Source organism: Cervus canadensis, chromosome 31, assembly GCF_019320065.1.
Source record: "Cervus canadensis isolate Bull #8, Minnesota chromosome 31, ASM1932006v1, whole genome shotgun sequence".
NCBI lineage: Eukaryota > Metazoa > Chordata > Mammalia > Artiodactyla > Cervidae > Cervus > Cervus canadensis.
In genome coordinates, this window is record NC_057416.1 from 33,098,318 (window position 1) to 33,114,649 (window position 16,332).

A 16,332-nucleotide genomic window follows, 5' to 3' on the forward strand; every position below is an offset into this window, starting at 1 on the left:
CACAAGAACACCAGGGAAGTCGATGGGCATTTTTCTAGGTAACTAGATGGGAGGAAAATGAAGGCCAGCTCTGTATTTGAGAGTGCCAGGGCCTGGCAGGAGGTCCCTGAAGAGGAGCCTCTGGGGCATTTTGAAGCTCACTGAACTTTGGGCGAAATGTAAGTGTTCCCTACATTACTGGGGGCAGTGGCTGGCTGAATGTGGTGGAATGTGGAAAGCACAGATTTAAAATCTTGCAAAGAATGTATTGCTTTGACTGTGTCTGACTGATGCCAAAATAAATATGAAAAAAAGTCGATTCATCCCTTTTAAGTGCTGTGTACATAAAGCGCCTTTTAACTCTTCCTCCTGGCTTTTTTGACCTTGCTGTTGATATATACACAAGCCTAAGCAGAAACTGCCTATTGTCATGATTCTTATTAAATTACAGCTTTATCCAGTAATTGCAGATTAGCTCTTAGATGCAGTCTCTGAATGGTCACTGACTCAGGCTGTGTCACGTCAGCGTTTTGGAGTGTCTGAGCCCCAGACTACAGTCAGACTCCAAATCAACGTCTTTGATTGTTAAGCTTTCTCTCAATAGCTCCGGGGTTGCCCTGCCGAGGGAAGTCCAGAGGGCACTGATGTGGGTTGCCAAATGTTTGGACTGTACTTTTATAACTTCTCTGGGAATTAAAATTTTCCTGTGGCTGGCAGAACCTTTTGTTTCGGTTGTTTGGGAAGATTTTCAGAGGCTAAAAGATTTCACCTTGTGTGTTTCTTCGCTTTGCGCTGTTCTGGTTTAAGCTCTTTTTTTTTTTCCTACAGAGGAACCCAAACCTGTAATTCTCTTGCCACAGATGCATTAAAAAGAACTCCCCTCCTCATTTCTGCCCCGTCGTTGAACACAGCTTTCAGTAACAGAGCACAAGAACAGGATATTGGCAACTCAACTGTTAAACTGGTCTGCGATTATGCTTCCTTGAGATCACTCTGATGTCATCAGTGTAATCTGAGCCTGGAGCTTTTGTTCACACTTTAAATAGCAGTCCTGGAATGATTTTGCTACAGACTCTCTGGAAAGCCTGGGAGCTGAATTCCCGAAGAACCCCCCATCCATGAAAGCCAAGCCAAGCCAGCCGGCCTTCAGCATGTCCACCTCGCTGCGAGTCAGCCCGTCCATCCACGGCTACCACTTCGACACAGCCTCACGTAAGAAAGCTGTGGGCAACATCTTCGAAAACATAGACCAAGAAGCATTGCAGAGGCTCTTCAAAAACTCCGGGGACAAGAAAGCAGAGGAGAGAGCTAAGATCATTTTTGCCATAGATCAAGACCTAGAGGAGAAGACACGAGCCCTGATGGCTCTGAAGAAGAGGACAAAAGACAAGCTTTTCCAGTTTCTGAAACTGCGGAAATATTCCATCAAAGTTCACTGAGGACCAGAGGATGGATAAGGACATTATCCAAGAACGGACATCTAAAGACCAAGTGAGTCTGTAAGACCCTGACATGCACAGCATCTTGCTGTTGCCTTGTAAGTTTCTCTTCCGTCAGGACTCCGGGACTCGGGGCAGGAGAGGAACAGAATGAACTGGTGACAAGGACTCCAACCAATTTCACGCCTGTGCTGTTCCAGTGGAGAAGCACTTTCAGCAAGGATTGGAAAACTCTCCCTGCAGGAGAAAGACTGACGCTGATGTCAGGAGGAGAGTCTGAACAGATATAATGAGAAGATGACAGATGGCTGAGAAAGACTGGCAGCCAGGGTCTCCTGGTCAGGCCCTAGGACTGAAATTCAACCTGAACTTTTTTTTCCTTAAACAAACTGTGCAGGGAGGAGGGAGGATGGAGAGGGGGAATAAGAGAGAGAATTCCATGCTGCAATCATTTACTGAATTTTTTATTTGAATGTTCCCAAGTGTTGCCAAGATTCAATGTTGTCTATTGGTAGATTTTTTTTTCTTTTTAAAGATCAGTAATTGATTATTTATTTGCATTTGTGACAATGCCTTAAAAAGTGCACCATATGATCTAAGAACAGATTCAAGGAACTGCAGTATTTTCAGCATCTCGGTGAAACTGTATGCCACCTTCTGGTTCGTAAGGAGTTTTTATGCATTTCAAACTGGTTACCCAAAAGTTAGAATAATGGGGTCCTTTATAATTCCGAACTACTGTGAACAAATTTTATAGTTTTTTTTTAATCTTCTAACTAATGGTAAAACATAATCTAAATTTCTTACAGTTACTGCAGTAAGCATTAGGAAGTGAATATGAGACACTTATTAGTTTATAAAGATGCTATGGTTTCTATAATTTATTATTCATGACAAATGATATGCAACCTTAATAAATTAATATAAACTTAACTGCTCTTGGTGTTGGTGATTGATCTCAGAGGAAAAAGAAGATGGTGATTTTTATTATAAAGTTTTATGAACTTTTCTAAGGATTTTACTCTAAGAGTAAGAGGTGATTTTATATTCCTTGCCACACTTATTCAAAGAAAATTCTTGCCTCAAGTATCTAGGAAGTTTCTCTGTCCCAACTTTAAACTATAAAATACAGACATAGAAATGCATAGACTGGCTCATCAATATTGTTGTTTATGTACCATAAGAGGTAAGTTGTAAAGGGTTGTTCTCTCCATATTTTTTAAAATTTTCCTCTGTGGCTATAGAGTTGTGTACATTTATTTCTACCAAAGCAATATATTTGAGGGTCAAAGTCTGAATTACCATCAAGATTTTGCAGCTTATCAATGTTTATGTATTACAAACCAACATGGGAATAACACTACAGTCTCTTTGCTTATTTCCTCATAGAATTATAATAAAATATTTCTAAGAAGGCATATAGCAATGCCTGCTGCACTTTCCTAGCAGAAAGAAATGAAAAAATTCCCTAGAAACTAAGTGTTTCAGAAAAACACCTTAGAATGTTTTTGAAACTGCTGATCATAGTAAAACAAAAGTGAAAGATCTGAAATCTTTTGGGACAGTTATATATTAGGTTTTTAAATAACATATTTTATAAAAAGAAATTAAGCAGTTAGGTCTTTTAAAATATTAATTGATTTGTTTAGTACAGATAAATCATTCCATGAAAAAGGAATTTTTTACATGACAGCATCCATGAAAACCACAAATCAATAGGCAAAATTCTGTGCATGCATGTGTGTGCATTTTTCTTGGAGGAGTATTTATCATTTCTGTCTGGTTTGCAAAGATATTCATGAAACCAAAATAAGAACAAAAAAGAAACAGTTTTGACCAATGGGAGGCTTGGTTAGTAATGGTATTTGGAAATTATCAAAGTGAAAGCTCTGAAAATGAATGAGTTTCCTATCTCTGATAGGGTCTGTTAGTGACACATTTTCTCTGTTCATCCAGGATCCCCCAAAGACACTGATGAACTGCTTGAGAAAAAAAAAATTTAGTAACTTAACTCCTCCAGAGAAGGTATCCTATTTCATGGTCCCAGTGAAAGCATTCAACTTATTTTCTACTCAAGGACTTTAAACACATCTCAGATGCTGAACAGTTGTTCAAAGGTTGCATTTATTACACACACTCATAACTATATTCTCTGCCTCTGTTGTTTTCAATAGAGTGCATGCATATCTCACCACTTTTCACATAAGCGTGCACTAACTCAGTTATCTCACAGGATATTGACATTATTTTCCGATTGCAAGACCATAGCATGGTGGGGGGTGCAAATTAAAAAGCAGTTGGATATGATCATGATCCATGATGGTGTAGAGAATAATTCCTCTTCCTGTGGATTATTATTCAAATGTGCTATCTTCCTTCATGGAGAGCAGAAGTTGGCGTCAGTGCACAAGGATGATTTTTAACTTCATGCTATTTTTTATTACTTCATATGAGGTGAAGGGATCCATCACTAGAACAGGTGGGATTAACTCAGTTCAGAAATCCTTCTATGGTGCAGGAATGACCAAATATATCTCAAGACATCTCATTGTAACTGAAGAAATAAAAGCTGCAGAGGTGAATTCGTTCCTTAATACTTTCGTATCATTAGATCGTAATAGTAACAACTAAATGTCACTGAATGTTCACTATTCAGCAGACAATTTTCTAAGTGTTTTGTGTGTGTGTGTGTGTGTGTATCTGTGTGTGAGTTAAATTGCTTCTTTAGTACCGTGGTATAAAAGAAGGTTTTTGCATGTGTGTGTCTATGTATGTGTAGTCATGAAAGTGAAGCATGAGGAAGTACAGTGAATTGATCAGTGACACGCAGTGAATGAGGATAGGAAGCAAACCAGCGAGCCTTCCTTCCTAACCACTAGGTTAGACTGCTTCTCTATGAGGAGCTAAAATTCTCTTTCATCCTTTGAAGTGGCAAGTACTTATATGCTATTAACAGTAAGAAAGACAGGAAAGCAGCAAGGCCTCTGAGAAGTCTGACCTGTGTCTGTTTGTCTATTTATTTGGCACCTGAACTCCATGAGGAATGCTTCTCAATCATTTAAATTGTATCAAAGATTTCTCAGATGGAGCCTTTCAAATCTACAGTTACAGTGGCACCTGGTTAGCATCTTGGAACATAAGGTCACATCTCTGTTCTCTTCTGAGTTGACAGTCAAAGCTCTGGGTCTAGATTAGCTTGTTGGGGGAAATCAGAAACTAGGGCTTCATGGTTTTACTCCCTCAGTGTAGACCTCCTCAGCCACCCAGTCCTGGCCCACAGCAAAGGAGGGTTTATATCTATAGGAGTCTCCAACAGATGAATTTTACTGAGAAAAGGCCCAGGATGTGTGACTGCCTGATATTTTTTTTCCCCATTGTCTGAAGGCAGTCAGAGAATGTGACTGCTGTTCCCTTGGAGAGTCTTCCTAACAAACAGATGATTAAGCCCTGGTCTAGGAATCATGTCAGCTTTCAGAATGCCTAAATCTGCTCCTCTGAACTCCACATGAGGGCTCCCCAGAAGGGCTTGTAACTCAGTTGACTCCCTTTCCCACACTCAGGGAGCTCTAGAGTGGAATCAGGGTTTCTAACTTCTTCATTTGTGCAACAAAAATGTAGTAAGTATCAGTGTGTGGGTCACCATGGTCAGAAAGCATCTCTAGTCTCCTTGTCAGGGAGCCAGAAAGTGTTTTACAATGAATACAGTGAGATACACGATAGCAGTTTCAACAGGAAGCAACGCTCAGGTGCGTGTGTGTGTGTGAGTGTCTAGAGAGTAGCAAAAACATTGAAGAAAACCTATCCCAATCTGAGGAGATCCCAGAAGATTCCATAGAGAAGTTTCAAAGTAGAAGTTAGGAGGGTGAAGGGGAAAAATTTCATTCTGGCATTTGGGTCTGGTATTTGCAAAGGCAAGGAGGTAGGAAGACAGTAAATTGTGTGAGAATTTCTGGGCAATTCCTGGTTAGGGGGCATAAGCATTTGGAGCTATCATTTGAGAGGCAGTTGGGTCTTCAACGCAAGCCTGAGTATTAATTTACTCCAAAGGGAGAAGGAACCATGAAGGACTTTCAATAGAAGAGTAACATTTACTGCCTGACCATGTTTGTGTAACACTATGTATTGGGCCTCATGAAAGATGCAGTTAACATTTTCAAAAGTAGTGCATAGCCTGACAGCTGAACACATGGGGTCTACAGTGATTTTGTTTTTCCCAGAGTTGTCTCACAGTTGGTCTACTCAGGTGAAAAGCCCTACATGACTTTCACAACTCAATGATAAATGAGTAAGTATGTGGAAGCTGAAGATGAAACAGACTTTAGAAAAAAAGTGTTGGAGACAAGATTGAGGGGACCACAGACTAATTCCTAATTAAATTTGTAAGAAATTGTGTGTATGTTTGAATCTTAGAATGTGTCTAAGACTCCTAGCGCATTTTAGAATATCATTCAACAAATATTATAGATTAACGGCTACTAAGCTCTTTCTCCCTTTGAATAATTCTTCTTCAAACAGAGTTTCTGGATATTCTCAGTGATCATTATAGACACACAAATGTGTCCTGGTGAAATGTATCCACATAGTGACAGTGGATTTGGTTCAGACATGTATTGACAAAGTACCTTTTAGAATTTTGGAAATAAAAATCCTGTCCCAATAAGGCGCAGCAGTGCTTTTAAAAAAGTGGATAAATAGTTGGAAGACTTTTGTTGTGGGCACCTTCTTCCTCCGTCTGCCTTACACATACACACACCATACAGAGTCCCAGGAGGAACACAGAAGTTTGATTCCTGAGCCTTTAATTCCAGCTCCACGGGCAGCAGCATGGTATTGAGCAAACACCCCCAGACGGAGTCTGATGTTCTGGGGTTTTTCCCAACTCTGCCTGAAGCAAATTCCTTTTTTTAATCTCTGGATTTCATCTGTAAGGGGAAAAAAAAAACAGATCTGACTGGATGATGGCTGTGACTCTTTTAGATCTCAACTTTACAGGGGAAATAACAGCTGTACCTACCATCTTACATGATAGGATTTCTTTCTGGATCTGTTTGTATTCCACATATGATAAGGATTTCTCTCCACTAAACCAAATGTCTAATTTAAAAGTCTTGGTCATTACTAGTGGTTGCTGAAGGCAGAATGTGAGGGAAGCAATTTTGTGTGGATTCTTCTTTTTTTGAGACTTCATTTATTATGTAAGTTTCAGGTACGCAGCATCATAGTCTGACATTGGTATCCACTACCAAGTGATCATCATCGCAAGTCTAGTTGCCATCTATCACCAAGCAGGTGACCCCCATCACCCGTTTCACTTGCTCTCAACTCTCTTCCCCTCCTAGATCCCTCATTAGTCTGTTCTCTGTATCTGTGAGTTTGTCTTCATTTAACTGTGAATGTTCATTTGTTTTGCTTTTTTAAAGTCCACATATGAGTGACATTATACCATATTTGTTTTTCTCTGTTGACTTATTTCACTTAGCATAATACATCCGAGGTTGATCCACAATATTGCAAATGGCAGCATTTCATTCTTCTTTGTGGCTGCATAGTATTCCACTGTGTGTGTGTGCGCGCGCATGTGTGTGTGTGTGTGCATGTGTGTATGTGTGTGTCTTCTTTTAGTATATGACTAAAAAGGACTTGATTTGATGGCATTGGTCAGATATCTTCTTAGCATATCAGTTCTATCATTAATTGAAAAACAGACCCCAAAAGGGATATATTTTGAGGGGAGTTTAATTTCTCTTGGATTTTAATAATTGTAGTGTGTGTAGACTAAAGTTTCTGCTATTTTTCTGAGATTTCTTGGAATTTCCTTGAATTTCAGTCTGATATTTCTCTGCTTTGATACATACATGTTTTATCAGGAGAAAAACATCTGTCCCCTACATTTTCTTTTTATTCTCCTGCAGTTTGTCCACGTTTATTATTCAAGCTCAGGTTTTACCATCTGAAAGATTTTGGAGAATCCTGCTGATTCTGGAGTCATAGGGGCCACAGCATCTGCAGTGCTATTACCAGAGCATCTTCTCCAACCAGTTTCATGGGATACCTCCAGGAGGGCAGTCATTTCCAAACCTGCTGTTTTCAGCGTCTCCCAGTGGTGGTGGTGGGGGATTTAAAACCCAGGTCCTTGAATTTAATGATTCAGAATTTCTAGAGCTGGTCACCTGTTACCTCTGTTCTTAAATCACTCCCCAGGTGATGTTGTTGCAAAGTCAGAACCAGAATCACTGACCCAGATTAAAGTCCCCAACCGTGCACAGTGAGGCTGGGGCTCATTTCAGTTCACTCACGAATCCCCAGGTACATTGCAGGCCTCAATACAGTTTTGACTAAACCCACTGTTGACCCAAGGTGTGTCTGTTACCTCATTCTGGAATTACATGATGCCTCTGATCTCCTATTCAAATAATACCGTCCTTCTGACTTTGCTCATAAATTCTATGCTCTAAGAAATCTTACCCAATCATCATTAGCTGAACTCCCTTAAGACATACAGTCTTAGTAGTGCAAATACACATTTTCAAGTGGATGGAAGGCCTTTCTTCTCCGAAATATATTCCCCACTTGCCCGCTATCCTGAAGAATTCATTCCTTAAACCAGACAAGTCAGTCTTTTCAAAAAGAAGGTTCGGCACTCATCACTGACAATCACTTATATAATCTAGCATCCTAACATGTGATTAAATGCTTTTGTCCTAAAAGCAAGTATCCTCTGTTGAGAAGATGTGGTTTTCATGTTAAGGGGAGAATGGGCAGGGAGGAAGACTGAAACCAGGGACAAGAGAGCATCTGAACTGGGGAAGAACGCACAAGGTATTGGTGATCTGGGGAAAAGCAACGGGCCCCGACTTTCTCATCACTGGTCTTGGCTGTTAGAACGCTGCTAGACAGATGTGCTATGTGGTGGACAGTAGGAAGATTAAACAGTGTTTTGGGTCTAAAAACTGTAATCTAATCCAGCCTCAGCCATTCAGTACCAAGTGCAAATTCTAGTAAATTATTTAACCTCTTTTCCTTTATCACCTATAGACTAAGACTATATACCTCCCATGTTAGTTTCCTAGGCCTTCCCTAGTAGCTCAGACCGTAAAGCACCCGCCTGCAGTGCAGGAGACCTGGGTTCAGTCCCTGGGTGGGGAAGATCCCCTGGAGAAGGAAATGGCAATCCACTCCAGTATTCTTGCCCGGAGAATCCCGTGGACAAAGGAGCCTGGTGGGTCACAGTTCTTGGGGTCGCAAAGAGTCGGACACGACTGAGCAACGAAGCATGCACACACACATATATTAGATTACTAGGATGGTCATAATAAAGTATCACAGGTTGGGCGGCTTAACAATTGATCTCCTCGCGATTCTAGAGGCCAGAAGTTCAAGTTGTCAGCAGGGCTGATTTCCTCTGAGGCTTCTCACCTTGCCATCTTTTCTCTGTGTCCTCAATGTCTCTGAAGGGTCTCAGCACCGTGTGGAATCTTAGTCCCCTGACCAGGGATTAAACCTGCACCCCCTGCTTTGGAAGCACAGAGTCTTAACCACTGGCTGGCCAGGGAAGTCCCTAGACTTATTCTTTTGACTATAATAAGCATGAAATAAATGATTGGGAGTTAAGTATCCATAAGCTCAAGATCCTTGGGGACACGTGTGGCACTACGCCTGTGGTTGAACGATGTAAACGTTTCCAGCACAGTGCCTAACATGCGGAGATAGTTAATAACATACACACAGCACATAAGCACACGGTATTTGATTTATCACCCGATCAGTCTCTGAAATCAACACGCACTCCTCAGCATCCTTTTTACCTCCTTTTTATCTTCCCCACACCTCAAAGAGGGGCTCAGCTGGAAGGGGTCCACTGGTGTTGAGTCACTGAACCATACCTGGGCCGTGATCGTGTAGAAAGAGTTGGGAGGGGAAGGGGTTTCTGCCACTAAGCACTTTCTCTGCTTTTCCTCACACGTGAATGGTTTCAAAATGTTCAATGGAAATGAGCACGTTCTCTGAACATCTGTGAACAGCGTTTGCTGATGGCATCTAATTCTGTTGTTCTGGACAAAATTTGGGGGCCTCTGGTTATGGGTGTAAGGCTGAAAAGTGTTGTTTTTCCGTGACTCCTTCCAGCCTCAGGCATGGATCATGAATCACTGCCAGGTCATCGCCATCTCATCTGGGCAAGTTTGAAGAAGGGAGGGGATGAGAAGTTCAAGGTTTAAACACCCCCAAAAATAGACATACTGAAAAAAATACTGTGCTGATCTCCAAAGTGATTCTCTACCTTGTACCATGTACGGCAAGAATTTCAGAAAGAATGGCACAGATTTTATAGGGTTTTCTAATCTGTACTGGAGAAGCGTGGGAACCTCTGTGGAATAAAGCCCTGTGGTATGTTTTTAGGAATGGAATGCCATGGGTTATTGTCTGGTTTCAGTTGGGAAACTGAGGGGAGGAAAAAACCTAAATGTATTATCATACCAACAGCTAACATTATATTAGTGCAACATTAAGCAGGCTTTTCATGACATAATTTGACTAAAATAAGTCACCCCAGTAAGCATGGGAAAATATGGAGGCAAAATAGCAATCCAGGTGTCTGGTTTTTAAGTTCATCAGAATCATACTATACAAGCGGGGACAAGCATTATCCTTTCCTTTTTGTTTATTCGGCTGCACAGGGTCTTAGTTGAGGCAAGTGGGATCTAGTTCCCTGACCAGGGGTCAAACGTGGGCCCCCTGCTTTGGGAGTTTGGAGTCTCAGCCAGTGGACCACCAGGGAAGCCCCAACTTTTCATTCTACACACCTTTGGATGTTGAAGATGTCAACGTCTTCACCCTTCTGATGGGGTCAAAGGGCACATGGATTTGCCATCATCCTCAAAAGATGTCAAGACCAGATCCTGTATTAGCTTGATTGGCTTTCACGCCTGTTACAGTGAACATTTACTCTTTTACGGAAGCCACGGTGGCTCAGACTGTAAATGTGGGAGACCCAGGTTTGATTCCTGGGTTAGGAAGATACCCTGGGGAAGGGAATGGCAACCTGGAGAATCCCATGGAGAGAGGAACCTGGCAGGCTACAGTTCATGGGATTGTAGAGTTGGACACGACTGAAGTGACTAACACTAACTTACTCTTTTATAACTTTTTCTTATTATTTTGAAGCTGATGTAAGAAACAGATTCATTTTTCAACTCTAGAAATTCAACATCACTGTTAGGGAGGCTAGTAACCATTCAAGCACATGGGACAGGGCTGGTTGCTTGGACAGGACAGGGACAAACTGGACATATTACTGCTCAGAACTCCACTCCTCAGCAAAGAAAGGTCAGAAGCTCAGCGTTGTGGGCACCAGGGTTGAAAGACAGACTCACTCACCTTAATCAAACTCACCACCTGTGTGTGAACAAAGTCACTCATTTATTCCCTCGTGGGAGGAACTGAACTGCCCAGCAGGAGGGCAAATGGTAAATGAAAGCAAAAGGGAGGGTCAGAGTCTGGAGGGCACTTGTCAGCTTGGCTTTGATAAGATTTGAAGAGCTAGCCTCACAGCAGAAATCTCTTCTCTGCTGATCACTGCAACATTAAGCTTTTGCTGTGTAACAAACCTTCCCAATACTTAGTGACTCAAAACGACAAACACTCAATTTAGCTCAGAATCCTGTGGGGCAGCCTGGGGAATCTCCTGGCCTGAGACGACTCAGCCATCCTTGACTGGGTTCTCTCCTGTGTCTGTGGTTAGCTGGCAGGTCAGCTGGTGGCTGGATGGTGTGGGATGGCCTCATTCACACGCCTGTTGATTGGCAGGCTGTTGACCGATGCACCCACCAGAGAAGCGGATTACCCTCCACTACTTTTTTTTTGCAATATTAGCTCTCAGGGGCTCTCGCCATGAAAGTGCTAGAGAAGAAATTGTCAAATTCTGCTTTTCTGTCTCTCCTATTTGTACACACAATGCCCAGGATTCATCTTCTTTTGCAACCCAGTATAAGATTTTTTTTTTAACCTTATTTCTGGCAGTCACTCTGTAGGCTCACTTTCCAGTGATCAAATGCAGGCTAGTTCACAAAACTCAGTCACTTATTTAAAAATACTTTTTTCAGCTCTTTCTGTTAATTTGGTTCACACAAAACTTAAGACATTCATTTAGAACTTTGGTTCACAGAACTCATTCATTCATTTAGAAATTTATTTTTTTTTTAAGGACTCCTATGGCTAGTTCATGGACTTCCCAGGTGGCTCAATGGTAAAGGATGCAGGAGATATAAGAGACGTGGGTTCAATTCCTGGGAGGGGAAGTTTTCCTGGAGGAGGGCATGACAACCCACTCTAGTATTCTTGCCTGGAAAATTCCATGGACAGAGGAGCTTGGTGGACTACAATCCATGGGGTCACAAAGAGTTGGACATGACTAAAGACTGAGCAGACATGGCTAGCTCATTCACTCCCTAGGAGTGAGTTTTACCAAGGTCCTACGCAGCGCATATTCATTGCTAGCTTTCTGTAATTCCTTCGTGAGTCAGGAAAGATAGAGACTTGACTCTCATCCCCACGGACCCCACGGTAGGGCCAGAGAAGTTGATGGGTGTAAGCAGAATACAGAAAAGCCCTGACTGCTTGAACCATACTCTTCCATTCTTTACTAAATAAATAAGTGCATTGTCCCTGAACAACTAAGCCGGTCCCCCTCCTGAAAACCACAGTATTTGGAAAGGGTGTAAAAGCAACTGCTAAAAATGCCTGTCCTGTTCTCTGGGACAGTGGTCCACGAGCCCGGGGGAGACAGACTGACTCAGGGCGAAGAATTAATGGAAGCCCGTGGCTCCTGCAGGCAGGAAGCGCTTTGATAGGCCCTTTCCTCTTTTTGTTACCAGGAGGGCCTGGACAATAGTCTCCACCTTGGAGCAGCTGTCCACTCCCCGTGTGATGATCGCAGCACATTTTCCTTGTCAGACTTGCAGTCGGCACCCGGGAGGGAGCAGGAAGAGACACCACAATGTTGGGGATCTGCCCTTGAGCCTTGGAGCAGCGTGATGGGTGGAGACGTCACCCTTAAGACACACAGCCGGCCCTTTGGCACACGTTTCCGGAAGGCCATCTGCTTCTGTGGTTCCTCTGACCTTTTGTTAGAACGCACCCGAAATTGGAAAGAAAGAACCAGAATAAAACTAAGGTGAAGGCAGTCTGAGACCCTGTTGCTTGTGAAAGCAAGTCAAACCAACGAGTCTTGGTTTAGCACCTAACGTGAGCCCACTATTAGGGCTTCCCTGGTGGCTCAATGGTAAAGAATCCGCCTACCAATGCAGGAGAGGCCGGTTGGATGCCTGGATGGAGAATATCCCCTGGAGGAGGAAACGGCAACCCACTCCAGTATTCTTGCCTGGAGAATCCCATGGACAGAGGAGCCGAGCAGGCTACAGACCATGGGGTCGCACAGAATCAGACGTGATTGAATCACTGAAGAGCAACATCCATGAGTCCACTATTAGGCTACATCTTGGCTGATGGAGGGAAAATGAATATGTTTTCAATGGCTACACAACTCAGGCACTTGTAGGATGCTGGCTAATTTCTTGTAATTTTGTCAGTAGCTTTGTAAGGCAGGTTTTAGTATCACCATTTTATAAATGAGGAAACTAAAGCTTTGCGAGGTTCGTCAACTTTTCCAAGGAGGCTCCAATTGCATAAGAACACAGGGAAGGACAATGTAAGAATTCTGCCTTGACCTCACATTTGGTTTGATTTGAGCCCCCATGTGTTCCTTACTCTAATGCTTAACAGTTTTTATTCCCCACTTTTGTATTCAATGTCCAAGAGGCTCCATGAAACACTGAATCAGGAGACTCGGTTCTAGTCCCTTTCTGATAGATGCCGTGGGGTGAGTCACTTACTTGCTGGGTTTCCACCTCCTGATAATGTAAGGGACCAGGACTAAGTGAGATCATTACCCTTCTAAATTCTAAATTTAGGCCTTCCCTGGTGGCTCAGTGGTAAAGAATCCACCTGCCAAAGCAAGAGACACTGGGTCAATAAAAAAGAAAGTTAAAAAAACATGGTCTGAATCCTTTTTTTTTTTTTTTTTAACAAAACATAAGGGTATTCTTTTTCTTGAATGTGAGCTTCATTCAATTTCCTAATTATTTTCAGGGACTTGCCAAATATTACAGATTTACAAGTCTAAACTCACTTGCAATACAAGCCACGGTGTACAGGAGTAGAAGCCATTTTGACAAAGGATGGAGAAGAAAGAGTTTCAAAGAATGGGACTAATTCACAGCTAGATTTTGTGTTGGGAAAAGCATGGATTGTCCAAGAAAATGAGAAGGAGTTGGTGTTGCTGGAGCCCAAAGAGTAGGGGTGAGAACAGCTTGTGCTGGAGACGGAGGCAGGGCTGAGTCACCCGGGGGACCAGTGCTACGGGTGACAGAGTTTGCACTGGGTCATGTGGAAACAGAGACAGTGACCGATTTCACGCCAGAGAAGGCACTGCTCCGGCCTGTGTTCTCAAAAGGTCAGTCTGGGAGCATCTAGCGGAAAGGGCCAGTGGGTAGCAATAGCTTGAAAGGGTACATGTAAGTCTTTTAGGTGGCAATTGTCATTGCACGTAAGAGGTGGGATGGAGAGAAGTAGATGGATTTTAGTGGTAATTGAGGCAGAGCCATCAACAGGACTTCAAGGTGCATTGGCTTTATCCTTTGTGCTGTTTCTCTAACCAGTCATTTTCTCCCAGCGCCACGGTCACCCTACCCGGGGGTCTGTCACCATCCACTGGAGCACTGCTGTTATTGATGGAGTTCATTGCCTTGGGCTCTTACTCCTAATGGTGTCCTTGACATTATAGCTAGACTTAGCTTTCTAAAATGCCACTCTTCACACACAACTTGCCAGCTCAAAACTTTCAGTGTCTGCCCACAGCCTCCACATCAAGTCCCACTTCCTTAGCCTGAAAAACAAAATACTTTATGATTCTGTCTTTCTTTATGTACCCTATTTAATACTTTAGCAGGGACTCACTAAAAATTATTTATTCAGCACCTATTACGGGCTGGATTAACTACCGCCAGCAACTTGTTGTAAACCATTTCTCTTGCTTGAACTTGCACTCATCCTGTCTTCTGAGGATGCCCTCGCCCTTCTCATTGTTTATGGAAATGCTCCTCTTCTTCAACCTGGACCAGAACTCATTTCTAAGGAAGCTTCTCGTGAGCCTTTAACTCAGACTAAGCATAACTAGCCATTGTCTCCACACCCCAGGGCATCAGCATGCCCTGCCGTTAATTGTTAGTAACCTTTAACGTGTCAGTGGAAGCACAAACCTTATTTTCGATTGAGAAGGTGCAGAGCTTGTTGCTGATGACATGATCAATAATGACATGCTTTGTTCAGAGCAGTAAGTTAGACTTAGGAGCTTCAGATGCTGACAGGCAATAGAAGGGGAAAACATCCACATCAGAAGGGAAGGTAGAAAATGCCTGGCATTCAGTAATTATTGAATAAATAAACGAACAGATGATAGACAGCTTCATCCAGCTGCAATATTGAACTAAGTAATTTGGGACAAGCCAGCACCTTTTTTTTTGGTTCATTTGATTTTTTCTTTTTTGTTGGACTGGGTCTTTGTTGCAGCTTGGGGGCATCTCTAGTTGCAGCTCAGGGGCTTACTGCCCTGTGGCATGTGGAACCTTACTTCCCTGACCAGGGATGGAACCCACGTCCCCTACATTGGAAGGCAGATTCCACCAGGAAGTCCCCAGTGCCTCACTGTTAATGACTGCATAACTACAACTTAGATAGTTCTTTCCAATCATTTCTTAAGTACTTGGTTCAGGAGACGCAAAGACAAATATTAGTGGTGGATTTGGGAGAAGGTGGGAAGTGGGCAAACCTCAAAACAAATAAGATAGGGCAGTAAGTTAGAAAAACACACACAATAGCAATAACTCGGAAAAGAAAGAGGTAAGCCTCCCGGGGAGATACAGATGGACTAGAATTTGCTCACATCCCAGTTTGATTAAAGGTAGTACCCTGATTCCGCTGCAAGCTTTCTCACTCCTTGTGCAGAGTGTCTGCCATCCATACCCTCTGGGCTCCAGACACATTGGTCAAGGTGACTGTCTTCAAACAGGCCCGCAGCTTACCTGGGAACCTTGTTAAAATGCAGGAGGCTTAGGAGGTCTGTGGTGAGGCCTGAGGTTCTGATTTATCAAAAAGCTTCCAGATGACATCAAGGCTGCTGGTCTGTGGACCTGATTCAGGGTAACAAGATTTCTGTAGTCTCCCTGAATATATCTTCCCCTATTTACCCAAGTCTTCTACAGTTTTATGGGCTAAGTCAAACGTCTGCCCTATGAAGGTAGTTCCTAAAACTTAGGACTGTGCTTCAGTGCTTTTTTTTCCCCCTGCACTCTCTAGCAGGTATTTCTCTCCAAGTCTTGTCCCCCAGTTTCTCCCCAAGGCATTAACTTTTTAAGGGAAGGGCTTGGTCTAATTCATCCAGACTTGACCTAATGCACCCAAACTCCATGATGGTATCTGCTACAGACTTGGAGCTTCATAGATATTTGCTCAGTTGAATTTGAATTGAACTTAAATTATGACTGTGTTTGAAATAAATGTGCACATGTTCATGAGTATACCCTATTCAATGTAGGAACGTGTTAGTCGCTAAGTTGTGTCTGACCCTTTGTGACCCCACGGACTATAGCCTGCCAGGCTCCTCTCTCTGTCCAGGAAATTCTCCAGGCAAGAATACTGGAGTGGTTTGCCATTCCCATCTCCAGGGGATCTTCCCAACCCAGGGATCAAACCCAGGTCTTCTGCATTGCAGGCAGATTCTTCACCACCTGAGCCAGCAGGGAAGACCAGCCTCATCAAGGTAGGAAGACCAGATCCAAGTACATAGAAGAACCAAGTCATT

The 16,332-nt window shown here is 42.8% G+C and overlaps 1 protein-coding gene across 1 annotated transcript; it reads left to right on the forward strand.

The window, feature by feature from the left end:
* The first annotated feature begins 845 nt into the window (after positions 1 to 845).
* On the forward strand, positions 846 to 2,351 carry TCIM (transcriptional and immune response regulator). The gene has a single exon (XM_043454540.1). It carries the CDS (start codon positions 1,098 to 1,100, stop codon positions 1,416 to 1,418), a length of 321 nt encoding a protein of 106 aa, XP_043310475.1. The 5' UTR covers positions 846 to 1,097; the 3' UTR covers positions 1,419 to 2,351.
* Positions 2,352 to 16,332: the final 13,981 nt, after the last annotated feature.

What these genes read in the sequence shown, in the direction of transcription:
- TCIM (XM_043454540.1), top strand. Translation starts at nt 1,098, where the DNA reads ATGAAAGCCAAGCCAAGCCAGCCGGCCTTCAGCATGTCCACCTCGCTG.